The 26,059-nt window shown below is 40.8% G+C and overlaps 1 protein-coding gene across 2 annotated transcripts; it reads left to right on the forward strand.

The window, feature by feature from the left end:
- The first annotated feature begins 1,332 nt into the window (after positions 1–1,332).
- LOC307103650 (guanylate-binding protein 7-like) lies at positions 1,333–25,969 on the forward strand. 2 transcript variants are annotated; one of them, XM_079778096.1, is made up of 12 exons: positions 1,333–1,392; positions 5,183–5,378; positions 10,287–10,414; positions 12,935–13,044; positions 13,261–13,457; positions 17,170–17,415; positions 17,595–17,875; positions 19,283–19,495; positions 20,978–21,080; positions 21,484–21,659; positions 22,946–23,101; positions 25,455–25,969. In XM_079778096.1, exons 2-11 carry the CDS (start codon positions 5,189–5,191, stop codon positions 23,081–23,083), a joined length of 1,782 nt encoding a protein of 593 aa, XP_079634222.1. In that variant the 5' UTR covers positions 1,333–1,392; positions 5,183–5,188; the 3' UTR covers positions 23,084–23,101; positions 25,455–25,969. The 2 variants fall into 2 exon arrangements, with proteins under 2 accessions (XP_079634222.1, XP_079634223.1); XM_079778097.1 differs by lacking the exon at positions 22,946–23,101.
- Positions 25,970–26,059: the final 90 nt, after the last annotated feature.

The following is a 26,059-nucleotide window of genomic DNA, read 5'->3' on the forward strand; positions in this document are numbered from 1 at the left end:
TCCACCAGGCGCCAGGACCCTGTAAATGACATGTTGACATAACCTAAGAAAAACTACTTTGTTTTAAATTGTTTGCTCTGCAAAAACAGGAGGTAGTGAATGGGTTTAAATACGGTTGGATACAAAGGGTCGGGCTGCTCTCTGGGCTTGCTGTGTGGAGAGAGAGCAGTCAGCCGGCCGGTTATTAAAGGCTCCCTAAATTTTAATTTGGTCTGGACTCCAGTGATTGTTTACTCGCTTTCGCTCCACAACAGTTATAGTAACTTTCTTTCTTACAATCTCTGATTCTCTGTATCTCTATGAGTTCACATTAACCTCACCTATCATATCTTTATTTCAATAGGCTGTGCAACCACTGACCTCCTTTATTCTGCTTTGCTAAATAGATTACTTTTAAGTGAAATAAGCCCTGCAATACAATTATATACAATTGCTTCTTAAATCAGTTAAGAGGAGAAAGAAGAGGAAATCTGCATTTATACTGTCTTTTATAATTACACCAGTTAAGAGAAGAAAAATAAATAAATTTGCATTTATACTGTCTTTTATAATTACAAAATTCCCTTACTGGTTCTCTTTGTTTTTCTATATGGATTTGTGTTACCATCTGAGGTCACTTGCTTCCTGCCTGAAGATCTCCTTTTGTGTTTTTTCTAAAGTCAATTTGCTAGCAATAAAGTTTCTTCAAGTCCCTACACTGTTTCAATAAAATGAGTTCTTTGGAGGGGTACTTCAGAGATCTCTGTGACTATGCACTGCCTCTTTCCCTAGACAAATATCTCTGAGCCACTGCTCCTCCCCTGGGCAGGGGTGGTAGCCTCTGGTCTTCCCCACTTGCCTCTCCCAGCTTGGAAACTCCTTCCTACAAGTCAGCCAGAGGGAGGGTGATCAGGCCAGGCAATCTCAGCCTGCTATGCATCAGCTAGAGCCTTCACTCTATGAGTGGGGCTGGGTGCAGGTTGGGAACCCCAGCCTCCAGTGTCTTCAACTCAGTGTTGGAGGGGATGAGAAATACTGGTGGCCTGCCTCTCCCAGTGACATACTTACCCTGCTTGAAAGAGGGAAGTGGGAACCACATCTTGTTGACCACACCTACCAGGAACCAGGAATGGAGGTTTTGTCAAACTGAACTAGTTAAGAAAATCAGTGAAATCTAAGAACCCTCTGGTTTGCTTAGCTTTCAGAAGTTCCTTTTTTATTTTTTTGAGTCATTGTTTTGTACTCAGTGCTTTCAGTTTTACATTACTCTAAACCCTTCACTTCTAATTAACGGGTCTTTAGAAATTCCGGGAAGTCACATGACATCCGACAAGTGAATAAAAGCCCAACCATCCAGTGAAAGACAGAGAAGTGACAGAAACCACTCCAACCTACACTGAGGAGAAAATACAGGTAAGAACTTTTTTTTTTGAAAACACCATACATTTTAGACACACATATAAGCTTTGTTTCAGAGTGGATTTCTTGGTTTAGAAGTAACCCAGGTTCTGGTTGCCAGGTGGAAAGAAGAATGGGGCTGGTGAAAATGGGGAAGGGATTAAGGATACAAATTGGTAGTCACAGGGATATAAAGTACAGCCTAGGGGATGTAGTCAATAATATTGTGATAATTATGTATGCGGCCAGGTGGGTACTAGACCTATTAGGTGTTTCACTTCCTAACTTATAGAAATGTCTAACAGCTATGTACTACGCTAAAACTCATATGATATTGAATGTCAACTGTAATTGAAAATAAACTCTTAAAAATAAAATACAATAAAACATAGCCCAGGTTCACTAGATCCAATTTCTTAGTGCCAACGGCTTTCTTACCCCTTAAGTAGAATTTGGCCCCACCACTTTACTAAAAATTTTCTCTTTAAAGAACACACTGTGGTGCATCGCTAAAGCTAATGTTTTGTTTATCTGACCTCTCTGTTCTCTCAAGCAGTTTTGGTCTTGGTTTCCGGAAACTCCGTCTCTGAATTCCTTGGCTTGGCATGAACTTCACTCCTCACCTACTTCTCTTACAACAAAAGAATGGGTGTCCTTTCAAGTTTCATTTGGTTCTAATCAACCTGACCCTTAACTACTTAGCTGTAATATCTGGCATGATTTTCAACTTTTAAAAAGAACAGTCGATATCTGGAGTAGCCAGACAAGGAGGAGTGAGGGAGGGAAGAGCTAGGATAGCTGAGAACTTGTCCCCTGTCTGCAGCACCCAACACATGTAGGTCCCTCCTGGACTTGTTCTTCCAGGCCCATGTTCCTTAACATCAACCACAACAGGTGCCTAAAGGCAACACTCACACTGGAATCACAGGCTTGACACTGGAGGGTAAGGGGGCAGCAGGTTGCTAGTACTGGGTCCGGCTACCTGCAGCTCAGGCCTCCCCTTTGGATGAGAGGCCTCTGTGAAAAAAAACAGCGCTCATCCACATTGTCAACAGGATGTACTGCCCCTCTGGCACCCTCCCAAGGCTACACAATCAGCACTCCATGGGGGGAGGAGGAACACATCCGCCCTCAAATGCCAAAAGGGGCGAAACCCTTCCTGGGATTGATGGAGTGAACCACACCCACTTGCAGAGGCTCCTGGTTCCTCCTCCATCTCTCTGTCCATCCTCAGAGACAGGGAAGAGCTAGGACAGCTGAGATCTTGTCCCCTGTCAGCAGCACCAGGACCACCACCTCCTCCAAGCACTGGAGAAACTGAGAGAAAAGGTGGTCCTTAATTTACAAACAATTTAAATCCTGAACAATTGACTCTGATTATTTTTGTACTTAACAATACTTAATATTCCAACAAGAGCACAAAGCTGTGTGATATAAAATCATTCAATTCATCACCAACTGTTAGAAATGACTATAAGATCAAATAGTGTTTGTTTACCAGGCATTGTTTCTCATGTGTGGTCCATACAAGAACCATCTCAGAATATCCTGTCACACTTGCTGAGAAGTCAAGGCTTGGGGTAGTTTTCACCATCACTTCAGATGACTGACTCTCCTGAGGAGTAACTTTGGAAACTATCTAACTCCACACAGGAGAATTATTTCATTTTACTTGTTTATTTGAACTTAACAGCTTTTGGATTGGGTATTTCAGTTTATTTGCATTTAAAAAAAAATTTGTTGTCATTTATTCCTACCAAAATTTTAAATATTCAGTCCAAGAAAAAAATTCTGCAATTCCTCCTGCTTATAACACAGCAGTAGATGACTAATGATTACTCCACACCTCTGCTCCCAATAACCTTTAGAAAAGAAAACAATAACAACAACAACAACAACAACACACACACACACACACACACACACACAAACTAACAGAGAAATGAAATGGAGAATGTGTGTTTAAAATTTTCTGTTTTTTTCTGAAAAAAAAAATATTTTAGCCACCTTATTTCTTGGCAATTTGCAGCTTTCCTGAACAGATTAACACATTTCAATACATTGCCTAACTTGCTCATTGTTAAACACTACATTAATCCTGGAAAAGTCTGTTAATTATGGAGACCCTGTGTGTTACCAGTCTATACAGTGATGAGTTAGGCAGGAATTCCTGCTTTATTGATCATATTTATAAGAAAATGCAGGCTCACAGAGGTAAGTTTCTTTTTCAAGGTCTCACTAACAGCAAGTGATTTGAACCCTGGGGTTTGAACCCTGGTAGCCACTCCAGAATATGCTCCGACATCCCAGGGCAGCTCTGGGTTCCTCCCACAGGACTCATCCCCCTCAGTGTCCTAACTCCCAGCTGTTACTGCTGCTTCTGTCCTGCCTGAGTCCGATTCATGAGATGTGTCCTTCACGTGGTCACAACTGGATCAAGAGATGTCACTGTTCAGTCCAAAGACAAATCTTCACCTTCATTTAGAACATTACCTCCGTGCCCTCGAAGACACTCAATTTTTAATCAATACGAACATAAGATTCAGTATGCAACACATGATTTTAAGAGCATTATAAATGTCATCATATATATCATCTTCCTAATGATGGTAATGACCAAGAGATTGTAATTTTTAGTGTTGCCATTTTATGGAAGAACAAACTGAGACAGAAAAATTATTCTTTCCAATACACACAGCTAGGAGAGCATGGGAGCACATGAATGTTGTGTAGGATTGTCTTTGAGAAAGTGAAGGGACAGTCAAAGCACTTTGACTGCTTCCTGTCCCTTGATTGCATGAAACGCCCACTGTGATGGAAACAGTAAAGTAGGTCCTCTCCCAACTACGGCACTCTGGCAGCTCTGGCACCCTAAAACACCCTGGCTACAGCCTCTCTTCCCTGCCAGCCCAGAAATTAAAAAAAAAAAAGTGTTTTCATTCTAGTTTAAATAAAGGAATTCCTGCATTCATAACTGTACCAGGGTTCTATAAAGATCTGTCCCACGGTATTTTGAGAGCAAGCCTCATTCTTTCTCTTCTTCTTCCTCTGAAAGTCTCCCCTCCTCCAACTGCTACAGCTCCCAGGGTTCACTACATTTGTCCTCCTCAAGGTCACAGAGCACATTTATCTCTCTTTTTCTGAGAGGCCTTTCCTGACCATCCTCTATTTAAATTCAGCCCCCGTGCTCCCTATCTCAGTTCCTGCTTGTTTTCTCCTGAGCACTTTCCATCATCTAAAATACATATACAATGCATGCTGCTTATTTGCTTTCTGTATTGTCCATCTCCTCCCACTAGAATAGAGATCCATGAGGCAGGAATTGGTATCCATTTTGTTTGCCTTGATACCCAGCACATAGACCAGTGCCCAGCACATGGTAGGTACTCAGAGAATATATGCAGTTAATAAGAAACCAAATCACTCTGGAACTCCCGGTATCTTCACTGGTCACTCCGCATAACTGCATGTCGCATTCTGCCTCTACTTGCCCCCAATATGTTAATGTTCTCATGGCCCCATCATCAGAGTTTTGTTTTACTTATTCTATTCCTTTTAAGCATCACATGGGCAAGGTTGTATTAGGGTTTATTTAAAGACCAATATGATAATATACATAAGGAATCTGTGCCAGGCTTTGACACACTAGGCTAAATACTTATCTTTTAGAAATATACAAAATGTAGGAATCTGACTTATAAGTTGTACACATACTCATAGACAGCTGACAGGCATGTGACTTGTGTAACCATTAGATATGACTTCTGGACCTTTTGTTGTACTGAGTTGTTCCTCTGGGTTACAGCTCACCATGGCCTCTGAATACAGCATGAAGGACCCCATCTGCCTGGTGGAAAATCAGAATAATCAGCTGACAGTAAACCCAACAGCACTGGAGATTCTAGACAAGATCTCTCAGCCTGTGGTGGTGGTGGCCATTGCAGGTCTGTATCGGACAGGAAAATCCTATCTGATGAACCGCCTGGCAGGACAGAACCATGGTGAGTGTTGTTCTGGGGCGGGGGCCATTTGATTGAAGACAGTGATAACAGAGGCTGATCACATCTCCTTCAGGTTAGAAAAGAGACTAACTCCTGCCACTGAAGAAAAGTTCTAACTGTCCTGATGAAATAAATATATTAAACCCCATTGTTCCATAAAACCTCACTCTTGTGCCAGTAATAAGGGGTTCCCCAACTTTATCCAAAGATCCACCCATTATTCTTAATCCCATCCACTCTTTGCTGAGGAGCTCAGCTACAGCAATTATTCCCTTCCTTCTTCTCCCATCACTTTTGCCTAAACTTTAGGGCCTTTTCAACTAGGACACAAATAATGTTGAACATGTCCTGCTTTCCAAAAGAGATGGAAGGAACAACAGACAACAGTATGTCCTATATATCCCACATCTCCATGAAACTACCATCCAATTTTTCCTTCACTTCTGAGTAAAACTTTGCTAAATTATACCATCTTTTATTTATTGACTCTTTTCTAATATGTGAACTATAACACAGAAGAGTGCACAAAACATACACGTATACAAAGTTAATAAACATAAAGTGATCCTTTGTGTAAACACTGTCCATATGCAAAAATAAAACATCACCAGCACCCAAAATCCCTAGACATACCCTCTGACAGGTCACTAGAGCTCACCAATGTTTTGATTTTCATGGTGCATGCTTTCACTCTTCCTTTGTAAAAGTGGTTTTACAAGATGTTTATACATTTGTAAGAATAGCTTAAATATTATATAAAGAGAAGTCCATTTATATATTCTTTGGAATCTTGCTTCTTTTCCTCAAAAAATTATTTGTTTTATCTAGTTTGTCATATGTATCTGTAATTTATTTTCACTATCTTACTTTATTGCTATTGTGAGAAGATACCAGCATTTATTTATCCATTTTTGTTGATGAACATTGCTTTTGTTTCCAGGTTTTTACTTTTATGAATAATGCTGACATGAATCTTATTTGTGTATTCTGGTGCACATGTACACAAACTACCTTGTGTGACAGACCCAGAGATAATATTGCCGGGTCATGGAGTATATATGTTGTCTGTCTTTCTAGATACTTTCAAACAACTTTTCAAACTTTATATGCAATATATGTTTATTAGCAGTAATTGAGAATTCTCCACATCCTCATAAAAATGTTGTAAAAGACTTAAAATTTTGTGATCTGGTGACTGTATAGCTATATATTATTTGCCTCATTACAAATAAGTTTGAGCATCTTTTCACATATTTATTTACTCTTTGTATTTTCTATTTCCAGAGGTCATTTTTCTTTTCTATTAGGTTGTCATTTTTTGTTCTTTCTGATTTTTAGAGCAATATGCCCATGTCCTATAACTCCTTTCTCTCTATGAAGACCACACACCATTTTTATTTTCCAATGTCTTCCTTTGTGTATCATTACCTCAGCACCATACGGGTTCAAACTCAATATGCTGAACACCAATTCCTAGAAATCTCTCTCATTGTCCTCTCACTGTGTCTCTTTCTTTCTGTCTTACCCTTTCTCTCCCTTTTCTTCCTTTCTCCCACTTTCCTTTTTGCTTCACAATCTTTCCCTTTGCTTCCAACAAAACATTTTGTCTTGGTCTTTTTTGTAGAGAACTTCTGGGCCACCCATCAGGGGGACACTGTTCCTTGCCTACCTTAAATTAATTCATAGGCTTTTTTAAAAAGCTAGACGCCTGATGCATGAAGATTTGTGCAAGAATGGGCCTTCCTTCCCCTGGCTGCTGGCACCACCTTTGTTCCACCCTGGAGCCAACTTTCCGCCTTCCCATGCTGCCCAGAGGTCCGGAGCAGCTGGGGTGGTGCGGAACGCCTGCATCATCACCATGGCAATGACCCAAGTGTCCAGCCCCGCCACTGGCTGCTCAGCGCCTGTGTATTCAAATTAACCCTCTATATTTGTCAGGTTAATTTGAATGCTCACTCCTGATTGGTTGGTGGGCGTTGTGTAGGTACGGTAGTTAGCATGTTAATCTTTTTTTTTAAAATTTATTTTAGCTTTTTAAAAATATATTTTATTGATTTTTTTGCGGAGAGGAAGAGAGAGTGATAGTTAGAAACATCAATGAGAGAGAAACATCAATCAGCTGCTTCCTGCACACCTCCCCCTGGGGATGTGCCCACAACCAAAGTGCATGCCCTTGACCAGAATCGAACCTGGGACCTATCAGTCTGCAGGCTGATGCTCTATCCACTGAGCCAAACTAGTCAGGGCTAGCATGTTACTCTTTTATTAATATATATTCTTTATTGTTTAAAGTATTACAAAAATCTCCTCATTCCCCCACTGACCTCTCCCTGGCCACCCCCATACCCCAGCACATGCCCTCACCCACACCCCTGTCTGTGTCCATTGGTTATGCTCATATGCATGCAGACAAGTTCTTTGATTGATCTCTTACCTCCTCACCCCCAGCCTTTCCTCATAGGTTGGGCAGTCTGTTCGATGTTTCTATGACTCTGGTTCTATTTTTGTTCATCAGTTTATGTTGTTCATTATATTCCACAAATGAGTGATATTTATCTTTCTCTGACTGGCTTATTTCGCCTAGCATAATGCTCTCCAGTTCCATCCATGCTTTTGCAAATGGTAATGACCCCTTTTTTTTTTTAAGGCTTAGTATTCCATTGTGTAGATGTACCACAATTTTCTAAACCACTCATCTGCTGAGGGGCATTTAGGCTGTTTCCAAATCTTAGCTATTGCACAGGTAAATCGTGCTGCTATGAACATAGGGGTGCATATATTCTTTCTGATTGGTGTTTCTGTTTTCTTGGGATATATTCCTAGAAGTGGGATTAATGGGTCAAATGAAAGTTCCATTTTTAGTTTATTGAGCAAAATCCATACTGTTCTCCACAGTGGCTGCACCAGTCTGCCTTCCCACCCCCAGTGCAAGAAGGCTCCTTTTTCTCTGCATCCTCTTCAGCACTTGTCGTTTGTTGATTTTTTGATGATAGCCATCCTATATAATATCCTATATAATAAAAAGGGAATATGCAAATTGACCATCACACCATAACAAGATGGCTGCCCCCACAGCAGTGGCGGGGATCCCATAACACAGTGATGGCGAACCTATGACACGCATGTCAGCACTGACACGCGTAGCCATTTCTGATGACACGTGGCCGCTGAGGCGGCCGCATGCCGAGAATGAAACATTTGCTGCTCCTGAGGATGAAACATTTGTGAAATAATGTTTTTTCCTCAAAGTGACACACTACCCGAGTTATGCTCAGTTTTTTGGCGAAGTTTGACACACCAAGCTCAAAAGGTTGCCCATCACTGCCATAATACAAGATGGCTGCGCCCACAGTGGAGGCTGAGTTCCTGAATGAGCCTTAACGAACAATCAGCAGGGACTTGAGGCTGCACCTCCCGCCTGGTGGGGCTTGACAGGGGACCTGAGGCAATGCCCCTCGCCCAGCAGGGTTTGATGGGAAATCTCAGGCTGTGCCCTCTCACCCAGTGGGACTTGACAGGGGACCTCAAGGCTCACCCCCAGCCTCGGTGCCAGGCCGGGGGACCTTGGGCCATGCCCGTTGCCCGAGGCCTAGGGACCTGAAGCTGCACCACTCCCTCCCCCCCAGTGGGGCTTGATGGGGGTGGGGCCGTCTAGGTCTGGGTCTTGTGTGATTTTGAGGCATGTATGGGTGGGCAGGGACTTGACTCTGGGTCCTGCGGTATGCTCAAGATTCTGACAGGAGGAAGATTTCCATATACGTTTTATGAATTTTCTTTCATCTCTGACATTTTTATTATAGAGAAAGGACAAATAGCAATATTAAAATATTTCCTCTAATTAATTCCCTTTTAATGTGCACAAATTTCATGCACCGGGCCATTAGTTCTGGCAGGTGTGAGATGGTACCTCATTGTTCTTTTGATTTGCATCTCTCAGATGATTAGTCACATTGAGCATATTTTTATATGTCTCTTGGGATAGGCCTTTTTTAAGGAATAAAGGTTTGAGTACCCTAAGAGAGATAGATGTCATTTGAGAACTTCCACCCCCAGGCTTTTAATTCTACTCATGATAACATCAGGCAATAATGAGGTTATGTCTCATTGCTGAGGAAGTCCCAATCCTCAAAATATTTTAACACACCTAGGTATAATCAACATATAACACACCTGTGTAGAGTGCTAGGTGAGTCCTTGAAATATCAGTGGCAACACTTTGCAAAGTATATGATTATCTAATGACTATGCTGTACAACTAACACAAAATAATGGTGAAAGTAAATTGTAAATGGAAAAACAACAACACCTGAATTTTGACTTCCACCCAACTCATACAACAACAACAATAACAAAAAAAACAACAAAAAAGAAGGATTCCTGCCCAGTCAAGATCCCGGAGTAAGACCAGGTTACTACTCTCTCCCCTTGTTGATAACTTCTTTTGTGGGATTTACCTCTAATAACTGAGAGATATACTTTCCAATTACACTTACCTTTTCTCACTGGAAGAACTGGGGGTTCTGTATTACTAAGCAAACAATCAACTACTAACACGTTGTGTAGGAATGCAGACCATCTTAGGCTTTATAACCTCTCTGGTGGAACTCCACCAGAACCTGAAGGAGAAGGGAGCTCTTCAGTGTCAGAAAAGACGGCAAAGGTCAATAGAGTTTATAATAATTCTGTAATGTGACATAGCTTGAGCCATTGATAGTATGGAGGGAATAGGAAACACAAAGTGTTTCTTGAGAATGTCCTTAACATGTATAAAGTTTGAATAGGCTGTTCTTGCTGAAATGAAAGCAAGCTTAGACCAAGCCTGGCACTCACATTCCCATAGTTTTAACCAATGTAACCTATGGGCAGCCTGGACTATCCGCTGTTACGCTTTCTCCTCTTCCTTTTCAGGTTTCCGTCTGGGCTCCACAGTGCGGTCTGAAACCAAGGGCATCTGGATGTGGTGTGTACCCCACCCCTCAAAGCCAGACCACACTCTGGTACTTCTGGACACTGAGGGACTGGGCAATATGGAAACGGTAAAGTAGAGAGTCTTCTTTGTTCTTAATAATCCACTTCCATTTTAATTTGCCACCATAATTCAACTTCTATGATCTATTTCTATAAACTACAAATCCAATTAAGAATAATAAGGTCTAAATATCTTTTTTGAACACTCAATATTTTCTTTATTAGGTATATAACTTCTTTTTTTTTACACTTGGCTGAAAGTTATAAGATAACAAACACTCACTGACATCTAAATTCTAGGATTTTGTGTTAAATACTGCAGATATGCATGCTTGAGGAAAAGGCCCAGAGCCTAGTTGGGAGATAAGAAATATGCAGTGTTATCAGTACCAGGTATCATGGATACAAGGAGTGACACATTTAATCAGTATTCTGGATAAGAAAAACATCCTGGAGGAAGCTATAATTATCAAATAAATGCATCTAGTAGTTAAGGTGACTAAGGTTGATGTTCTTGAAGGTAGGAAACATAAAAATGGGGCTTCATTAAATAACATTTCTCTGTATATATAAAATAGAGAAATATGCTAATTAACTGGCGTGCCATAACAGGTCAACCTGACAGGAGGAGGTTGCATGTGCAGCGTTGGGGGCAGGGCGGCAGGGGCCTCCCTGAGCCTGCACTAGGGGAGGGCCTGATCAGCAGCGGCTGTGGCTGCATCAAGGGCCAGAGAGGGATGCAGGGCCAGAGGGGGAGGCAGGGCTGGACTGGCGATTTGAGGGCGGGCAGCACCACGTGTTTTCCAATTGAGCACTGGGCTCCTGGTATTTAAATGATCTCCAGATACACTTCAGCTACATAATACACATTAATTAAGGTTTTAGTCCAAGTCTCAGGGCTTTACAGATGTATTCCTCCCTGACTTCTATAAATTCATGAGCTAGACCCACCAAAAGCATTATAAATGAGATAATATTAGGTATTTTGTCTTCACTGTATTAGTTGCAGTCAATCTTGTGACCTTATTTATATTAGCCAGAGTTTAATTTAAAAGTAAGAGGGTGGATCTTTGGCTTCCATTACCCAAAAAGGAGTAGGGGCAGGCAGGAATTTAGATATTCTGAATTTTAATATTAACTTTTCATTGAATTTATTGGGGTTACACTGGTTAACAAATTTATACAGGTTTCACATGCACAGTTCTACAGCACATTATCTGTACACTAAATTGTATTTACCACCCAAAGTCAAGTCTCTATCCATCACCATTTATCCCCACTGTTCCCTCCCCCAACTTCTCCCACCTCTACCCAGCAGTCACCACACTGTTGCCCTGTCCATGAAATCTTTCTTTTTTTCCTTTTTTCTCAATACCTCCACCTCTACCCCCCATCCCCTCACCCACTTCCAACAGTTGTCAGCCTTCTCTCTATGAGTCTGCCTCTATCTTGCTTGTTGGTTTATTATGTTCATTAGATTTCACATATGAGTGAAATCATATGATACTTTTCTTTCTCTGACTGGCTTATTTCACTGAGCATAATTTAGGTTTAAAGTACTCAATAATCACCTCAATATAAGCACAGGATGGTAACTGACTGCTAACAGATTGTAGTTTACTAAACCTACTTCTTTTTAGCTGATTACATTTGAAAAGGAGCCAAAACATAACTGTCAACTGATAGCAGCAGAAGTACTTGCTGTCCTTACAACTCTAAGGTTTTTAGCAGTATTCAATTCTATTGCATAGTCACTCATGATTTACCCTGAGTGTGTTTGTTATGTTTGGCCTCATTATCTATTTCTACCACAAACATAACCACTACTTTAATAAAATAAAATAAACTTGCAGTATCTTTGTGTGAAGACACCTTCTGACAATTCTGATTGGCTTCTACATGGTCTCCTTCTCTCCACAATTCCACATTCTGTCTGTTCTTTAAAGAAAAGCCCTGCTACTTTCAAGTAATGGGATTGTATCTCATTCAGACATAATCCCTTCTTGACCTGAAATCACAGAATAAATGTTCTGGATTTTTCATTCCCCCTTTGTCTTTTATGTTATAACATTGGGTTGCACGCCTGGCAGAGTTGGTCACCTTGGGTGCATTTACATGTTGCCATGTATATTTGCACCTCCAGCATGTCATCTCTGGAGGTCAGAGATTTCCCTATGAAACTTTATGTCCACAAAACTAAATGTGGTATCTGGCATTTTTTAGATGCACAATGAGAATTTGGTGAATTAATTGAGTAGCATTTGTGTCACCAATAAGCTCAGGGTCAAGAGAAAGTGTCAAATAAATCACTAATCACGTATCATTGCATACTTCCATGTTCTTGGGACTGTTTTAAACATTTGATATACATTTACATTGTAATTTATTCCTTTTAATTGCTAAAGAACTCAGACCTTGAGGGGGGTCAATGTGAATACTCAAAAATGAGGTTTAAATTTAGTACTGTCATCACAGTGTATGCTATTTGCCCTACTGTTCAGTTATAGCAGAGCTGACCTAGTGCATGAACAACTGAATGGATGATTGAAGAGTAAATACCCAATACCCTGCTGTAATGCACTTTCTAGGGCGACTCAAAAAATGACTCCTGGATCTTTGCCCTGGCCGTGCTTCTGAGCAGCATGTTTGTCTACAACAGCATGAGCACCATCAACCACCAGGCCCTGGAGCAGCTGCAGTATCCTTCCAGGAACCAGACCTCCATGTGTCATGGAGTCTATGGGAATGAAATTAAGACAATTTTGTTACTGTTTTTGTTATTTGTTCCTCATATCATAATGATGTTTGAGGAGAAAGGGACACAGGTGAATAGGAATGTTCATAATAATTGTTTCTGGGTGAGATCTGGAAATTTTGACTTGGAGCACTTCTCAATCCTTAACTGAGATCCCAGCTATGTGACTGAACTAACAAAGCTAATCAGGACAAAGTCCTCTCCCAGCTCTGGTAAAGAAGATGACTCAACCGAGTTTGCAAGTTTCTTTCCAGACTTTGTTTGGGTGATACGGGATTTCATGCTGGAGCTGATGTTAGATGGATGTACCATTACTGAAGATCAGTACCTGGAGAATGCCTTGGAGTTGGTTCCAGGTATCAGAGGATGGTCTGGGTGGTAGAGGGTTCATTAGGAGGTGGGATCAATTGAGCCCTTTCATTCAGCACTTCTAAGTCAATATTTATTTTTTAATTGCATTGTGGCCCGTGCTAAAGGTGATATGGCTATTACAGGTGGTTGCGGCTTCAGTTGTTATTAATAGTAAAATGACTCCAGTGACCAAATGTTAGGCTGATTGAGAAAATGGAGAATCCAGTGTAGGACCACACATTTTAGGAAACTTGGCATCATGAAAAGAAAATTGAATATAATAGCCAGTAGCTAAGTCTTCCTAATGTTCAAATACTTTTGTAATAATTAAGTTTAGTGCTCTTCTGCTTCTATTTGGAGAAAAATGTCTATCACTATGAATGACAGTTAACACAGGATCACAAATATATCAAACTAGAAGCCCGGTGCATGAAATTCGTGCACGGCGGGGGGTTGTCCCTCAGCCCAGCCTGTACCCTCTCCAATCTGGGACTCCTGGAGGGATGTCCGACTGCCCGTTTAGGCCCGATCCCACCAGGATCGGGCCTAAACGGGCAGTCGGACATCCCTCTCACAATCCAGGACTGCTGGCTCCCAACTGCTTGCCTGCCTGCCTTCCTGATTGCCCCTAACCGCTTCTGCCTGCCAGCCTGATCACCCCCTAACCACTCCGCTGCCAGCCTGGTTGATGCTTAACTGCTCCCCTGCCAGCCTGTTTGCCCCCAACTTCCCTCCTCTGCCAGCCTGGTCACCCCTAACTGCCCTCTCCTGCAGGGTTGATCACCTCCAACTGCCCTCCCTTGCAAGCCTGGTCCCTCTCAACTGCCCTCCCTTGCAGGCCGGGTGCCTCCCAACTGCCCTCTCCTGCTGGCCATCTTGTGGTGGCCATCTTGTGTACACATGGGGGCAGGATCTTTGACCACATGGGGGCAGACATATTGTGTGTTGGAGTGATGGTCAATCTGCATATTACTCTTTTATTAGATAGGATAGAGGCCTGGTGCATGGGTGGGGGCCAGCTGGTTTGCCCTGAAGGGTGTCCCGGATCAGGGTGGGGTTCCCTTGGGGCATGGGGTGGCCTGAGTGAGGGGCCTGTGGTGGTTGGCAATCCAAGTGGAGGCCCTGGTATCTGGAATTTATTTTCTTTCTACAATTGAAACTTTGTAGCCTGGAGCGGAGCCAAGCCTGCTGCTCCCTCTGGGGCGGCAGCCATTTCTTTGGCAGTTAATTCACCTTCTACAATTGAAACTTTGTAGCCTTAAGCAGGTGAGCCCGGCCAGGGTGTGAGGAAAGCTTTGCTTCCCCTGTTGCCGCCGGCAACCCTGGCCTGCTCTCTCAAGCTCCATTCTGCCGCCCTTTGTTTGAATTTGTTTACCTTCTATAATTGAAACTTTGTAGCTTGAGTGGAGGCTTAGACCTGCAAGGGCTATGGAAAGCTTGGCTTGCTCTGTTACCTGGGAAACCTTGCTCACTGTGGCTGTAGCCATCTTGGATTGGGGTTAATTTGCATACTCACCCTGATTGGCTGGTGGGCCTGGCTTGGCTGGTGGGCGTGGCTTATGTAGCGGAGTGATGGTTAATTTGCATATTACCATTTTATTAGAGAGGATGACTCATTTGGATAATATATTTCATGTAGTCTATTTTTATAGTCTACACTAGAGGCCCGGTGCACAAAATTCGTGCACGGGGGCTGGGGGGCAGGTGTCCTTCAGCCCAGCCTACACCCTCTCCAATCTGGGACCCCTCAAGGGATGTCCGACTGCCCGTTTAGGCCCAATACCAGTGGGATCGGGCCTAACCAGGCAGTCGGACATCCCTCTCACAATATAGGACTGCTGGCTCCCAACTGCTCGCCTGACTGCCTTCCTGAAATCCCCTAACTGCTTCTGCCTTCCAGCCTGATCACGCCCTAACCACTCCCCTGCCAGCCTGATTGATGCCTAACTGCTCCCCTGCCAGCCTGGTCACCCCTAACTGCCCTCTCCTGCAGGCTTGATCGCCCCCAATTGCCCTCCCTTGCAGGCCTGGTCCCTCCCAAATGCCCTCCCCTGCTAGTCATCTTGTGATGGCCATCTTGTGTCCACATGTGGACAGTCATCTTTGACCACATGGGGGCAGCCATCTTGTGTGTTGGAGTGACGGCCAATTTGCATATTATTCTTTTATTTTTTTTATTAGATTATTCTTTTATAGAGGCCTGGTGCATGGGTGGGGGCCAGCTGGTTTGCCCTGAAGGGTGTCCCAGATCAGTGTGGGGGTTCCCTTGGCTCAGGAGTGGCCTGGGCTAGGAGCCTGTGGTGGTTTGCAGGCCGGCCAGGGCCCCTGGTGATTCAAGCGGAGGCCCTGGTATCTGGGATTTATTAATCTTCTATACTTGAAACTTTGTAGGTGGAGCAGAGCCAAGCCTCCTGCTCGCTCCGTGGCCACAGCCATTTTTGTTGGGATTTATTTATCTTCTATAATTGAAACTTTGTAGCCTGGAGTGGAGACCAAGGCAGGCCAAGACAGGTGGAAAGCTTGGATTCCTCCATCTCCATGGGCAACTCAAGCCTCCTGCTCCCTCCAGCTCTGTGGCTGCCATCATTTTTGTTGGGATTTATTTATCTTCTATTATTGCAACTTTGTAGCATTGAGTGGAGGCCTGGGCCAGCAAGGGCAGGAAGAAAGCTTGGCTTCCTCCATTGCCGGGGAAACCCAAGCCTCCCCCTGCTCTCTGTGGCTGCAGTCATCTTGGTTGGGTTTATTTGCATATTAGCTCCTGATTGGCTGGTGGGTGTGGCTTATGGGGGCAGCAGAGGTACAGTCAATTTGCATATTATTCTTTTATTAGCTAGGATGATTTCCCCTAAAGTCCTTTAAATATCATTCCAGTAAGGCTGTCAAATTCTTTATGTTCTTATAACATCACTCTCTTCATTCTATAGCTTGTTATCATGTTAATATAATAAATCCATTACTCAGGGTACATTTAGCAGATAGAAAAATGGGTGGTACCTGGCGGAATGTCCATTCTTGCTTATTTCATCATTCATTTATTCATTCTAAAATAATTTATTGAACAGCTGATATATTCCCAGCATTATTCTTTGTGACTTTGTCACATCCAATATAATCCAATATAGAGAACAAGTGAGATCTTCAAGTGGGATTAGGTTAATCTTTCTCTTTGATCATAACTTCTCAAAAGTCTTAGAATATATTTATATTGTATGTATTTTTCACTCTGATTTTCAGAAATTGTTCTTTATCATTCTCAGGATTGTCTGTCCTCCACATGGTGTTTTTCCTAACAATATCATAAATGTTCATATATCTACCAAGAAATATTTGTCTTTACTTTAGAGCCATATTATATTTCTGACAATAGGACTATAATACCAAATGTATTTCTGACAACTTTGGGGAATAATCTATCATTCAAAAATATCTAATAAATATTCAAGCATTGGACACCGTGGAAGAATTAGTAAGTTTCTTCACATGGAATGAATACTTCTCCTTCTTCCTCAGAAGTACTACTTTTATTCTTGGCTCTGGATAAAAAAAAAATCTATGTTTTAGTGAGATTAGCATTAGATTGATTTGCATTAGGAAATAAAAGGAGATATGCAAGCACCCAGAGTTACAATGATGCAGACCCTTTGAAATGAAAATCATCAATGTCTTTTCCTAAAGACTGTCTCACCAATCAGTGCTCTTTTTTCTTTTCTACAGGCAAGGATCCCCAAATCCAGAAGTCCAACATGCCTAGAGAGAATATCAGGATGTTCTTTCCAAGGCGAAAATGCTTTGTCTTTGACCGGCCTACAATTGATAAAAAATTATTACTTCATATGGAGGAAGTGTCAGAAAATCAAATAGAATGCAGTTTCCAGGAGCAATCCAAAAATTTCTGTCAGTATATCTTTGCACATGCAAAACCCAAGACCCTCAGAGGGAGAATCATTGTCACTGGAAATCGTGAGTCTCCTTTGTTACAGCATGTTTCTCTGCAGTTCAATGTGTGTGATATACTTAGGATTTTTTCAGAAATTTTCATTTCAATAAAATTTTTGTAATTTTTAGAATGATGATCTAAAGCTTGTGAAACAGTGGGTGAGAACTTCTAACCCATTTTCTGAATATCTTGTGTCATTCAGGGCTGGGGACTCTGGCAAAGGCCTATGTGGATGCCATCAACAGTGGAGCAGTGCCTTGTTTAGAAAATGCAATGATAACCCTGGCTGAGCATGAGAATTCAGTGGCTGTGCAGAAGGCAGCCGACCACTACAGCGAGCAGATGGCCCAGAGAGTAAACTTCCCCACAGACACCCTGCAGGAGCTGCTGTCCCAGCATGCAGCCTGTGAGAAGGAAGCCATTGCAATCTTCATGGAGAACTCCTTCAAGGATGACAACCAGGAGTTCCTGAAGAATCTTGTGGTGATATCTCTTAGCATATATCCTTCCTAATACCTGTTCTTCCAGACTGATGCCTAGATATCCCCTTTTGACCCATAGTTCATGTGTTTCCCATTGTAAAAGACATTTGAACTCATGTGAGTGTTTGGCCTATGTAGTTTACTATTCATCCTTTTTCTAATTTCTTTGACTACCTCTCTGCTACCATCTGGAGAAAACTACCCTTAAAAAGCTCATGTGTTTCCCAGCTGGTGTAATTCAGTATTTGATCATGGACCTGTGAACCTAAAGGTCACAGTTCAATTCCTGATCAGGGAACATGCCCTGGTTGTGGACTCGAACCCTAGTGTGGGGTGTGGAGGAGGAAGCTGACCAATGATTCAGTCTCATCATTGATGGTTCTATCTCTCTCTCCTTCTCTTTTCCTCTCTGAAATCAATAAAATATGGTTTTTTTTAAAAAAAGCTATGTGTTTAGGTATGCACACTTGAGCAATCTCCATCTCTTTATATGTCAGCCAGTGCCATATAAAAATCCAATCACAAGATTAATATTTATCATATTCACAGGCCTAGAAACTGCAGTGTGTGGGAACCAAGGGAAAGAATTCTTGAGGACAATGTAATTCTGCCTAACTTAAGCACCTTCACCTTGTCTTTGAATCTGTCATTGACAATTATACTAGTTACAAAACTGTCACTTCATACAGAAGAAAACCAACAGGATTGTAATTTTTCAAGTACAGCAAAATGATTTCTGTTCCTATATTTTTGCACAATTAAACACTTATTGAAATAATTTTTGAGGAATTAGCGGGCAGTTGATTTACTGTGTGTATATGTTTACCCAGAGCAATCCAAGTTTGCAAAGGAAAGTTTACTTCCAGTCATATTACACTTCCCATTGTCCATTGTCGATGGATGGACCATGGTTAATCTTATGACTGATAAAGGAACCTTGATAATTCTGGATTTCATATTTGAAATTTGACAGTAGTCTAACTTAAAAATTCTCAGCAAAGAAAAAACAATTCTTGTGACTGTGTAAGGTTTCCAATGTTTGCTAGATATTGTGGTGATCATTTAGCAATCTATACAAATAGTATAGAATCATAATGTTATACACCTGAAACAAATATAATGTTATATCCCAAATTTTAAAAATACAGGGATCTTGGAGTTCTCTGCCAATCCTATCATTTCACAAGTGTTGAGGCTGAACCCATGGGAATTAAGGAACTTTTTCCAGGTCAAACCAAGAATTGGTCTAACCTGGGACTAAAATGAGTTTCCTGATCCTGGTCTATTTTTCCATGCCCCAGACTACTCTGATGTCATCAGACAGCTTCTTCCAAGAGGATCACAGTTGGACCTTCCCTTCTTTTCTAAGAGCCTCTTTCCTTTGGATTTCTCCACATTTCTGTGGCAGGGCACCATGGAGAAAAAGAAGGAAGATTTCTTGCTGCAGAATGAAAAGGCATCTGCCAAATATTGCCAGGCTCAACTTAAACAGCTTTCAGAGCCACTGTTGGAGAACACTTTGAGAGGAACTTTCTCTGTGCCAGGAGGATACAATCTCTACGTAAAAGAAATGGACAAGATTGAACATTCCTATAACCTGGTACCCAGGAAAGGAGTGAAGGTGAGGAATAAAAAGAGGGGATAAGAACAGCAGATGGGTGTCAAAGGGTCTTTGTTGATTCTTTTGAGAAATCTAAGGGCATAGGACCATTTATGAATAAATAGCAAAGTGTTACGATATCTGTACATTAGTCAAATACTTTTAAATAAACCAAAAATATGTTTCCCCAAATATGAAATTTACTGTCAGGAATTTAGATTGAAGAGAATATGCCTTTTATTTAGGAAACAACGTAATTATTTTGTGGTATGTACAATAGATACATAATTAAAGTAACACTATTCTCAAGAAGTTTATGACCTTACCTAAGAAAAGAAATATAGTCAATTGAATCTGGTGGGATAATGGTTATCAAATAGGTATACACAAATAGTGATGTTGACAATGATGAAAATGATGATGGTAATGATAATGATGAGGATGATGGATGATATATATATTGAGAACACAGTTACTAAACCAAGTATATTATTAAGTACTAGAGGCCTGATGCATAAAGATTCATGCAAGAATAGGCCTTCCTTCCCCTGGCCGCTGGCAACAGCTTCCCTCTGGAACCTGGTCCCAGGCCTTTGCTCGGATCGTAGCTGCCTTACTCCTTCTCTCCAGACCTGCCGCCCTCCTGTAGCTCCCTCCACCCCCCACCATGGTGACAACGCAAGTAACCCGGCCCAGCTGCAGCCATATTTGTCGCATCAATTTGCATATTAGCTCCTTATTGGCTTTGGGCACCGCCATCTTTGTCACAGAGTGATGGTCAATTTGCATATGCCATCTTTATTAGATAGGATATTCTTAAGTATGGATTATCAACTTAATCTTCAGGATCATATGGTAGGGCAGGTCTGTGTAACTGGCAGCCATTCAAATCTCAGAAAAATTTCATCAAAGCTTCCTGAAAGAGCAGGTAGAAACTACAAATTTTGGTATCAATGAATTATATCTGAGTGAAGAAAGGGTAAATGAACAACCAGTCAGAAGAAACAGAATGTGCAGATATTACAAACAATGGAGGAAGAGTGTTTGTAGGATTGCGCATTAACCTGGTTGTCTGTAATGGGGGATGGGGAGTGGAAGGTGGATGCCTGGCATCTTTAGGACAAACAACTGGAGAGCTAGGAAAGAGGTTGCCAAACGGGGTTTTATTTTAACTAAAAATGTTGGATTTTTTATTGTGGCTCTGAAAGGAAAGAAACCACTGTGGGATCCTAAGAAGGATGAAGAATTTATAGAGTCAAATTTGCAGTTTTATTGAACAAACAGAGGCCTGATGCACGAAATCCATGGAAGATTAGGCCTTCCATTACCTGGCTGCCAGCACTGGCTTCCATATGGCACCTGGGACCGAGGCTTTTCTCATAACCCCGGCTTTGTCTGGAATGTCATCCAGGAAGGGCGTTGGGTCTAATTATCATATTATGCTTTTATTATTATAGATGACTTCCCAGCAAGAAGAGTCCTTGTTCTTTCTTGTTTCCTTAGGCAAAGGAGGTCCTCCAGAGCTTCCTGCAGTCACAAGCTGCAACAAAGGAATCCATTTTCCAGGCTGACAAAGCCATCAGTGCTTACGAGAAGGCTCTAGCAGGTATAGGGGAGGGCTCTCTACACAGACGAGAGGGGAGGTTCCTGCAGTGCCCTTTAATGCACCTCTCTCTCTCTTTCTCTGTCTCTTTCTGTCTTTCTCTCTTCCCCTCTCTCCATTTCCCTTCCTCTCTCTCATTAAAATAAATGGAAGCATGTCCTCAGATGAGCATTAAAAATGAATAAATAAATAAATAAATAAATAAATAAATAAATAAATAACGATGCTCACTGAGACAATCAGTGCCTTTTCATCACATTCTGAAATATGTTTTGCTGGTATTTTTAGTAATAATATACAGAGATTCCTCCCTGCCTTTATAAAGTCACTTCAGTTTCTTACCTCTGAAAGGTATAGCTAGGTATATCTATTATTTTCTTCCCTCTTGGAAAACATTGTGAAACAGCTGAGCAGGCCAAGAAGCAGGCAGTGGAAAATGAACAGCAGCTGGTAACACAGACACAAAAAATGGAGGATCAAGAAAAAATCTCTCAGGAAATCTTCGTCCAGTTGAAGAAGATAAAGACAGCAATAGAAAGGCAACTGAGAAATCAGGAAAGAATGCTGAAGCAAAATATGGAGGTAAGTCTGGGTGGGGTGTGGGCAAAACCTAAAGGACACCAACCTGACTCCTCATGAAGGGATAGGGCAAAACTTTAACTGAAGTCATAAACACGCAAGGAAATGCAAAGGCAAATGATTCAGTGAAATCTCAAGTTAATGGGATCATTCTAATGCCTTACATCTTTGAGACTGGGCACCTTGTGTGGTATTAGAGCTTGGAGGGTACAATTGTCATGCCCCAGGCTACTGGACTGGCTTTGTAGTGATTATAGGGCCTCACTATGGCCTCAAGTGAATGGGACTTTAGTTCATAGGATGTTTGATGCACCCACCAAAAAGACCTGATATAGATCCATCTGTCCTGAAAGTATCAAATTGTACATGATATGAAATATGGAATAATGAAAGCCCTAAAATTTGCTGCATTAGTTTCCAGATCAGTCTGCTTCATTCTATAAAACTAGAGCACAATGCATTCTTTGTCCCAACCTGGAGTTTGATAACCAGTGTTCTCTAGAGTCAGGAGTTCTCATTAATTGTTACATGTGTTGTCATCCTACTTAATCGGAACTAATAAATAATCTATCTATATATAAAAGCCTAAGCAACCATTATGACTGAATGATTGAACGACTGGTCGCTATGACATGCACTGACCCACAGCCAACCTCCTGTGGCCCTCCCACCAGCTGGCTGGCCCCGATTGGCCCTGATCACCAGCCAGGCCAAAGGACCCCACCCAGGCACAAATTCATGCACTGGGCCTCTAGTTATAAATAAACGCCATCTAGTTATAAGTAGCATCCTTAGGGCTATAGCAAATTCCTAGGGTAGTTGTCAGGCCTAACCTAGCCCCAACCCATCCCCATCCCAGTGAGATGGTAAGGAAGGTATAAATTATAAATATTCTCACTTCACTTGTCCAAACATTTGGAAATATTGACAGACTCATCAAAGAGAGTGTAAGTTAGTAGAGAAATAAAACATGTGCTTAGTTTCTGGCATTGTTAAATACAAAGTGCTGATACTTGAGGATTTTCCAAAGGGAACGCTCTCCTTTTTACAGACCCAAGAAGAACTACCCACTAAAGAATTTAAAGGGATGTGTGAGGACTTGGTTGGGTTGCTCAATTGGTTAGAGTGCCATCCTGAAAGGCCAAGGTTGCAGGTTTGATCCCCAGTTAGGGCACATACAAGAATCAACCAATTAATGCATAAATGAGTAGAACCACAAATGATGTTTCTCTGTCTCTCTCTCTCCCTCTCTCTCACTTTAAAAATAAACAAATAAACAAAATATAAAGATGTTGGAAAAAATAAACAAACAAGTAAATAAACTAACAAAAAATATTGAAAAACATGGAAACAACTCTTCAATGTTCTCAAACCTGCCAAACCCTGCAGTAATTGCAGCACTACTTGCGCTCATCAAAGATGATTAAGCTCCTTTATGAAATCTGGTGAGAATTTTTCCTAAGTATCCTATAAAAGAATTTTTTGTAAGTATCCTCAATAAGGCCTTGAAATTCTAGTCACTTATTTATTTTCAGATATAAAGTGTACTGGGATGTCGACTGAAATGCTCTCCAAATGTTTGGACAAGCTTTTTATGTTTTAATAGCTTAAGACTGGAGTATTTTGAAAACATGTGTAAAATTATAGTTTCATTTAAGAAAAGTTTAATAACACTGATTTAAACAAATGTCACAGTCTGATATTCAAAACACCCGCTTTATTTTGATTGAATTAAAACATTTAAAGAATGGAAAACAGCCCTAGCTGGTTTGGCTCAGTGGATACAGCATCAGCCTGCCAACTGAAGGGTCCCAGGTTCAATTCCTGCTAAGGGCACATACTAGGTTGCAGGTTCCTCCCAGGCCTGGGCCCTGGCCAGGGCTCATGCAGGAGGCAACCAATCAATGTGTTTCTCCCACATCGGTGATTCTCTCTGTATTTCCCTCTCTCTTCCACTTTCACTGAAATTTAATGAAAAAAATATCCTTGGGTGAGGAAAAATAAAATATGGAAAACAAGTTAGAAGATAATGATTTAATCATAGAAAAAGGTTTCAGTAAAGCAAACGGACAAGTGGTTAGATGAAGACATTGGCAATCTGTATTAGTAATGGAGATCACTTCTTAAACTATAATGAGCTCTTACGAATCTGGCAAGCAAAGAGCAACGACCACATTCCTAAATAGACAAACATGTAAGAAAAGAATAAACATATATAGCTTTAGATTAAAAGATAGGCAAAGTAAAACTAGGAGGTAACTGTGTCACCTTTTAGATGGTCCAGAAAGTAGAGTTTTGATAGGACAAAAGGTTGTTGTGAATTTTAGGAAACTGGAAATTTCTCATATTTTCCAGTGAGAGGGCAAATTGATGCAAATACACATCAAAATTTTAAATTTTGCAAATAATGTTGATTAAGCAAGTTTACATTTAAGAATTTATCTTAGACATTTTTACCCAAGTTGAAAATATCATATGTAGTAGTATAATTGTTGGTGGACTATCACAATTCAAAAGGTCTGGAAACAACTTTTAATGCCCTCTGTCAGATATTGGTCAGGTAAATTTTGAGATGTACTCACAGAGGAATAATCTACAGTCACGAAAATCAGAAAGGATGCTCTCATTGTCCTAATATTGGAAATCCCCAAGATTCATCATAAGTGAAAATAAAGTTGCAGAAAGTGTGTATAATTGCTATGACTAAATTTAGAACATAATGAATATGTGAATATATTATTATCTATCTTTGGAAAAATATGAAATAAACCTCTATATTATACACAACAGGAATGGGTGTTCAGAGTTGAGGTAAGATGGGAGAAGATAAAGAACCTTACACTGTATATTTTGTGTCTGTTACATCTTGTATAAATTATTATTGATTCAAACATAAATAAATGCAATTATTAGATGAAACTGAAATAAAAATACCTGATTGACAACGTTCCCATGACAGGATAAATAGTATTTATTGAAATACCATAAGTCAGTTCAACAGGAAGACTCTATTTATTACAGCAGAAAACAAAAACTATAAATGTTCATCTTAATCTTTTTTTTTTTTTTTATCTCTCAATAAAGCCTTGAAATTCTAGTCACTAATTTATTTTCAGATATAAAGTCTACTGGGATGTTGACTGGAATGGTCTCCAAATTCTTACTTCAAATTTATAAAGATGAGCAATTAGAAGAAAATAAATTTTTAAGATCAACACAGACTTTCAGGAATTATTTTAGCTGTGTAGGGCTTAAGACTCTTGTGCTCAGAATGAACAAACTGGTTGTAATTTCACACGCTGTATGTGTTTTCATAACACTGGGCATTTGAAAACAAGACACAGTCTTCCTTAAATACCCAGGCTTCCTTGCCCCATACCCTATGTTTACAAGCCTCTTTACCTCCTACCATTTCTTATTTCCTGACTTTCTGAGAATGGATAAAGTGTCTCCCTTGGGCTAACATTGTGCTATGATGTCCCTTTTACCATAGCACTTTAATATAATTGTAAAATTGAAATGACCCATTTACAGCTCTCTCCTTTACTACTTGATGTTTATCATCATGTATTTGCCCCCACCACAAAGTGAACCCTGTAACACCAGGTGTTCGAAAAATAAGGGTGAATATATGAGCTGCCTTCCAGCAGGGCCTCAGTTACCATTTCCTTACTATATTAACTGCTTTCCAGGTTTTCAAAATAAAAGGCACAGTGTTAGGATCTAGTGTAGAAGACACTGACTGAGGCAGAAAGAGCATAAGGACACCATCTGAACCACTTCCTTCTTCTCTTCTAGGACCTGGACAGTCTATGTGCTCTGGATTTCTCAAACTTCTCTCCCATGACAATTAGCCAGCAATGAAGCCACCACCTTTGTCTCACAGTGAAATTATGATGTTTAAAATGATTAAGCAAAGAAAACACATATTTGCCAATGATACGTCTGAAAATGGGTTAATATCCAAAATCTATAAAGAATTATACAACTCAACACCAAAAAACAAACAATGGACTAAGGACCCAAATAGACTTTTTCCAAAGAGGACAAACAGATGGGTAATAGACATATGAAAAAATTCTCAACATCACTAATCATCAGAGAAATTCTAATTAAAATCACAGTGAGATATCACCTCATACCTTTTAGAAAATCTGTCATTAACAAATAAACAGGGGGGAAAAGGAAGACCGATTTAATACTTTCAATAATAAAGATTTTTCAAAAAGTTAATAACATTGAAATAAACAAACAAAAAAACAAACAGGCAAAATTAGATTCATAAGATGGTGCTCTTGGGGTGGAGGATGAAAAAGGGTTATGATTGGGAGGGGGGACGAAAAAGTTTCTGGGGGTGGGTGGCAAGGTTTGGCTTTCAGATGCGGGTGTTTGCTTTATTATCC

This window comes from Cnephaeus nilssonii, assembly GCF_951640355.1.
Source record: "Cnephaeus nilssonii genome assembly, chromosome: 7".
NCBI classification, from domain to species: Eukaryota; Metazoa; Chordata; class Mammalia; order Chiroptera; family Vespertilionidae; genus Cnephaeus; species Cnephaeus nilssonii.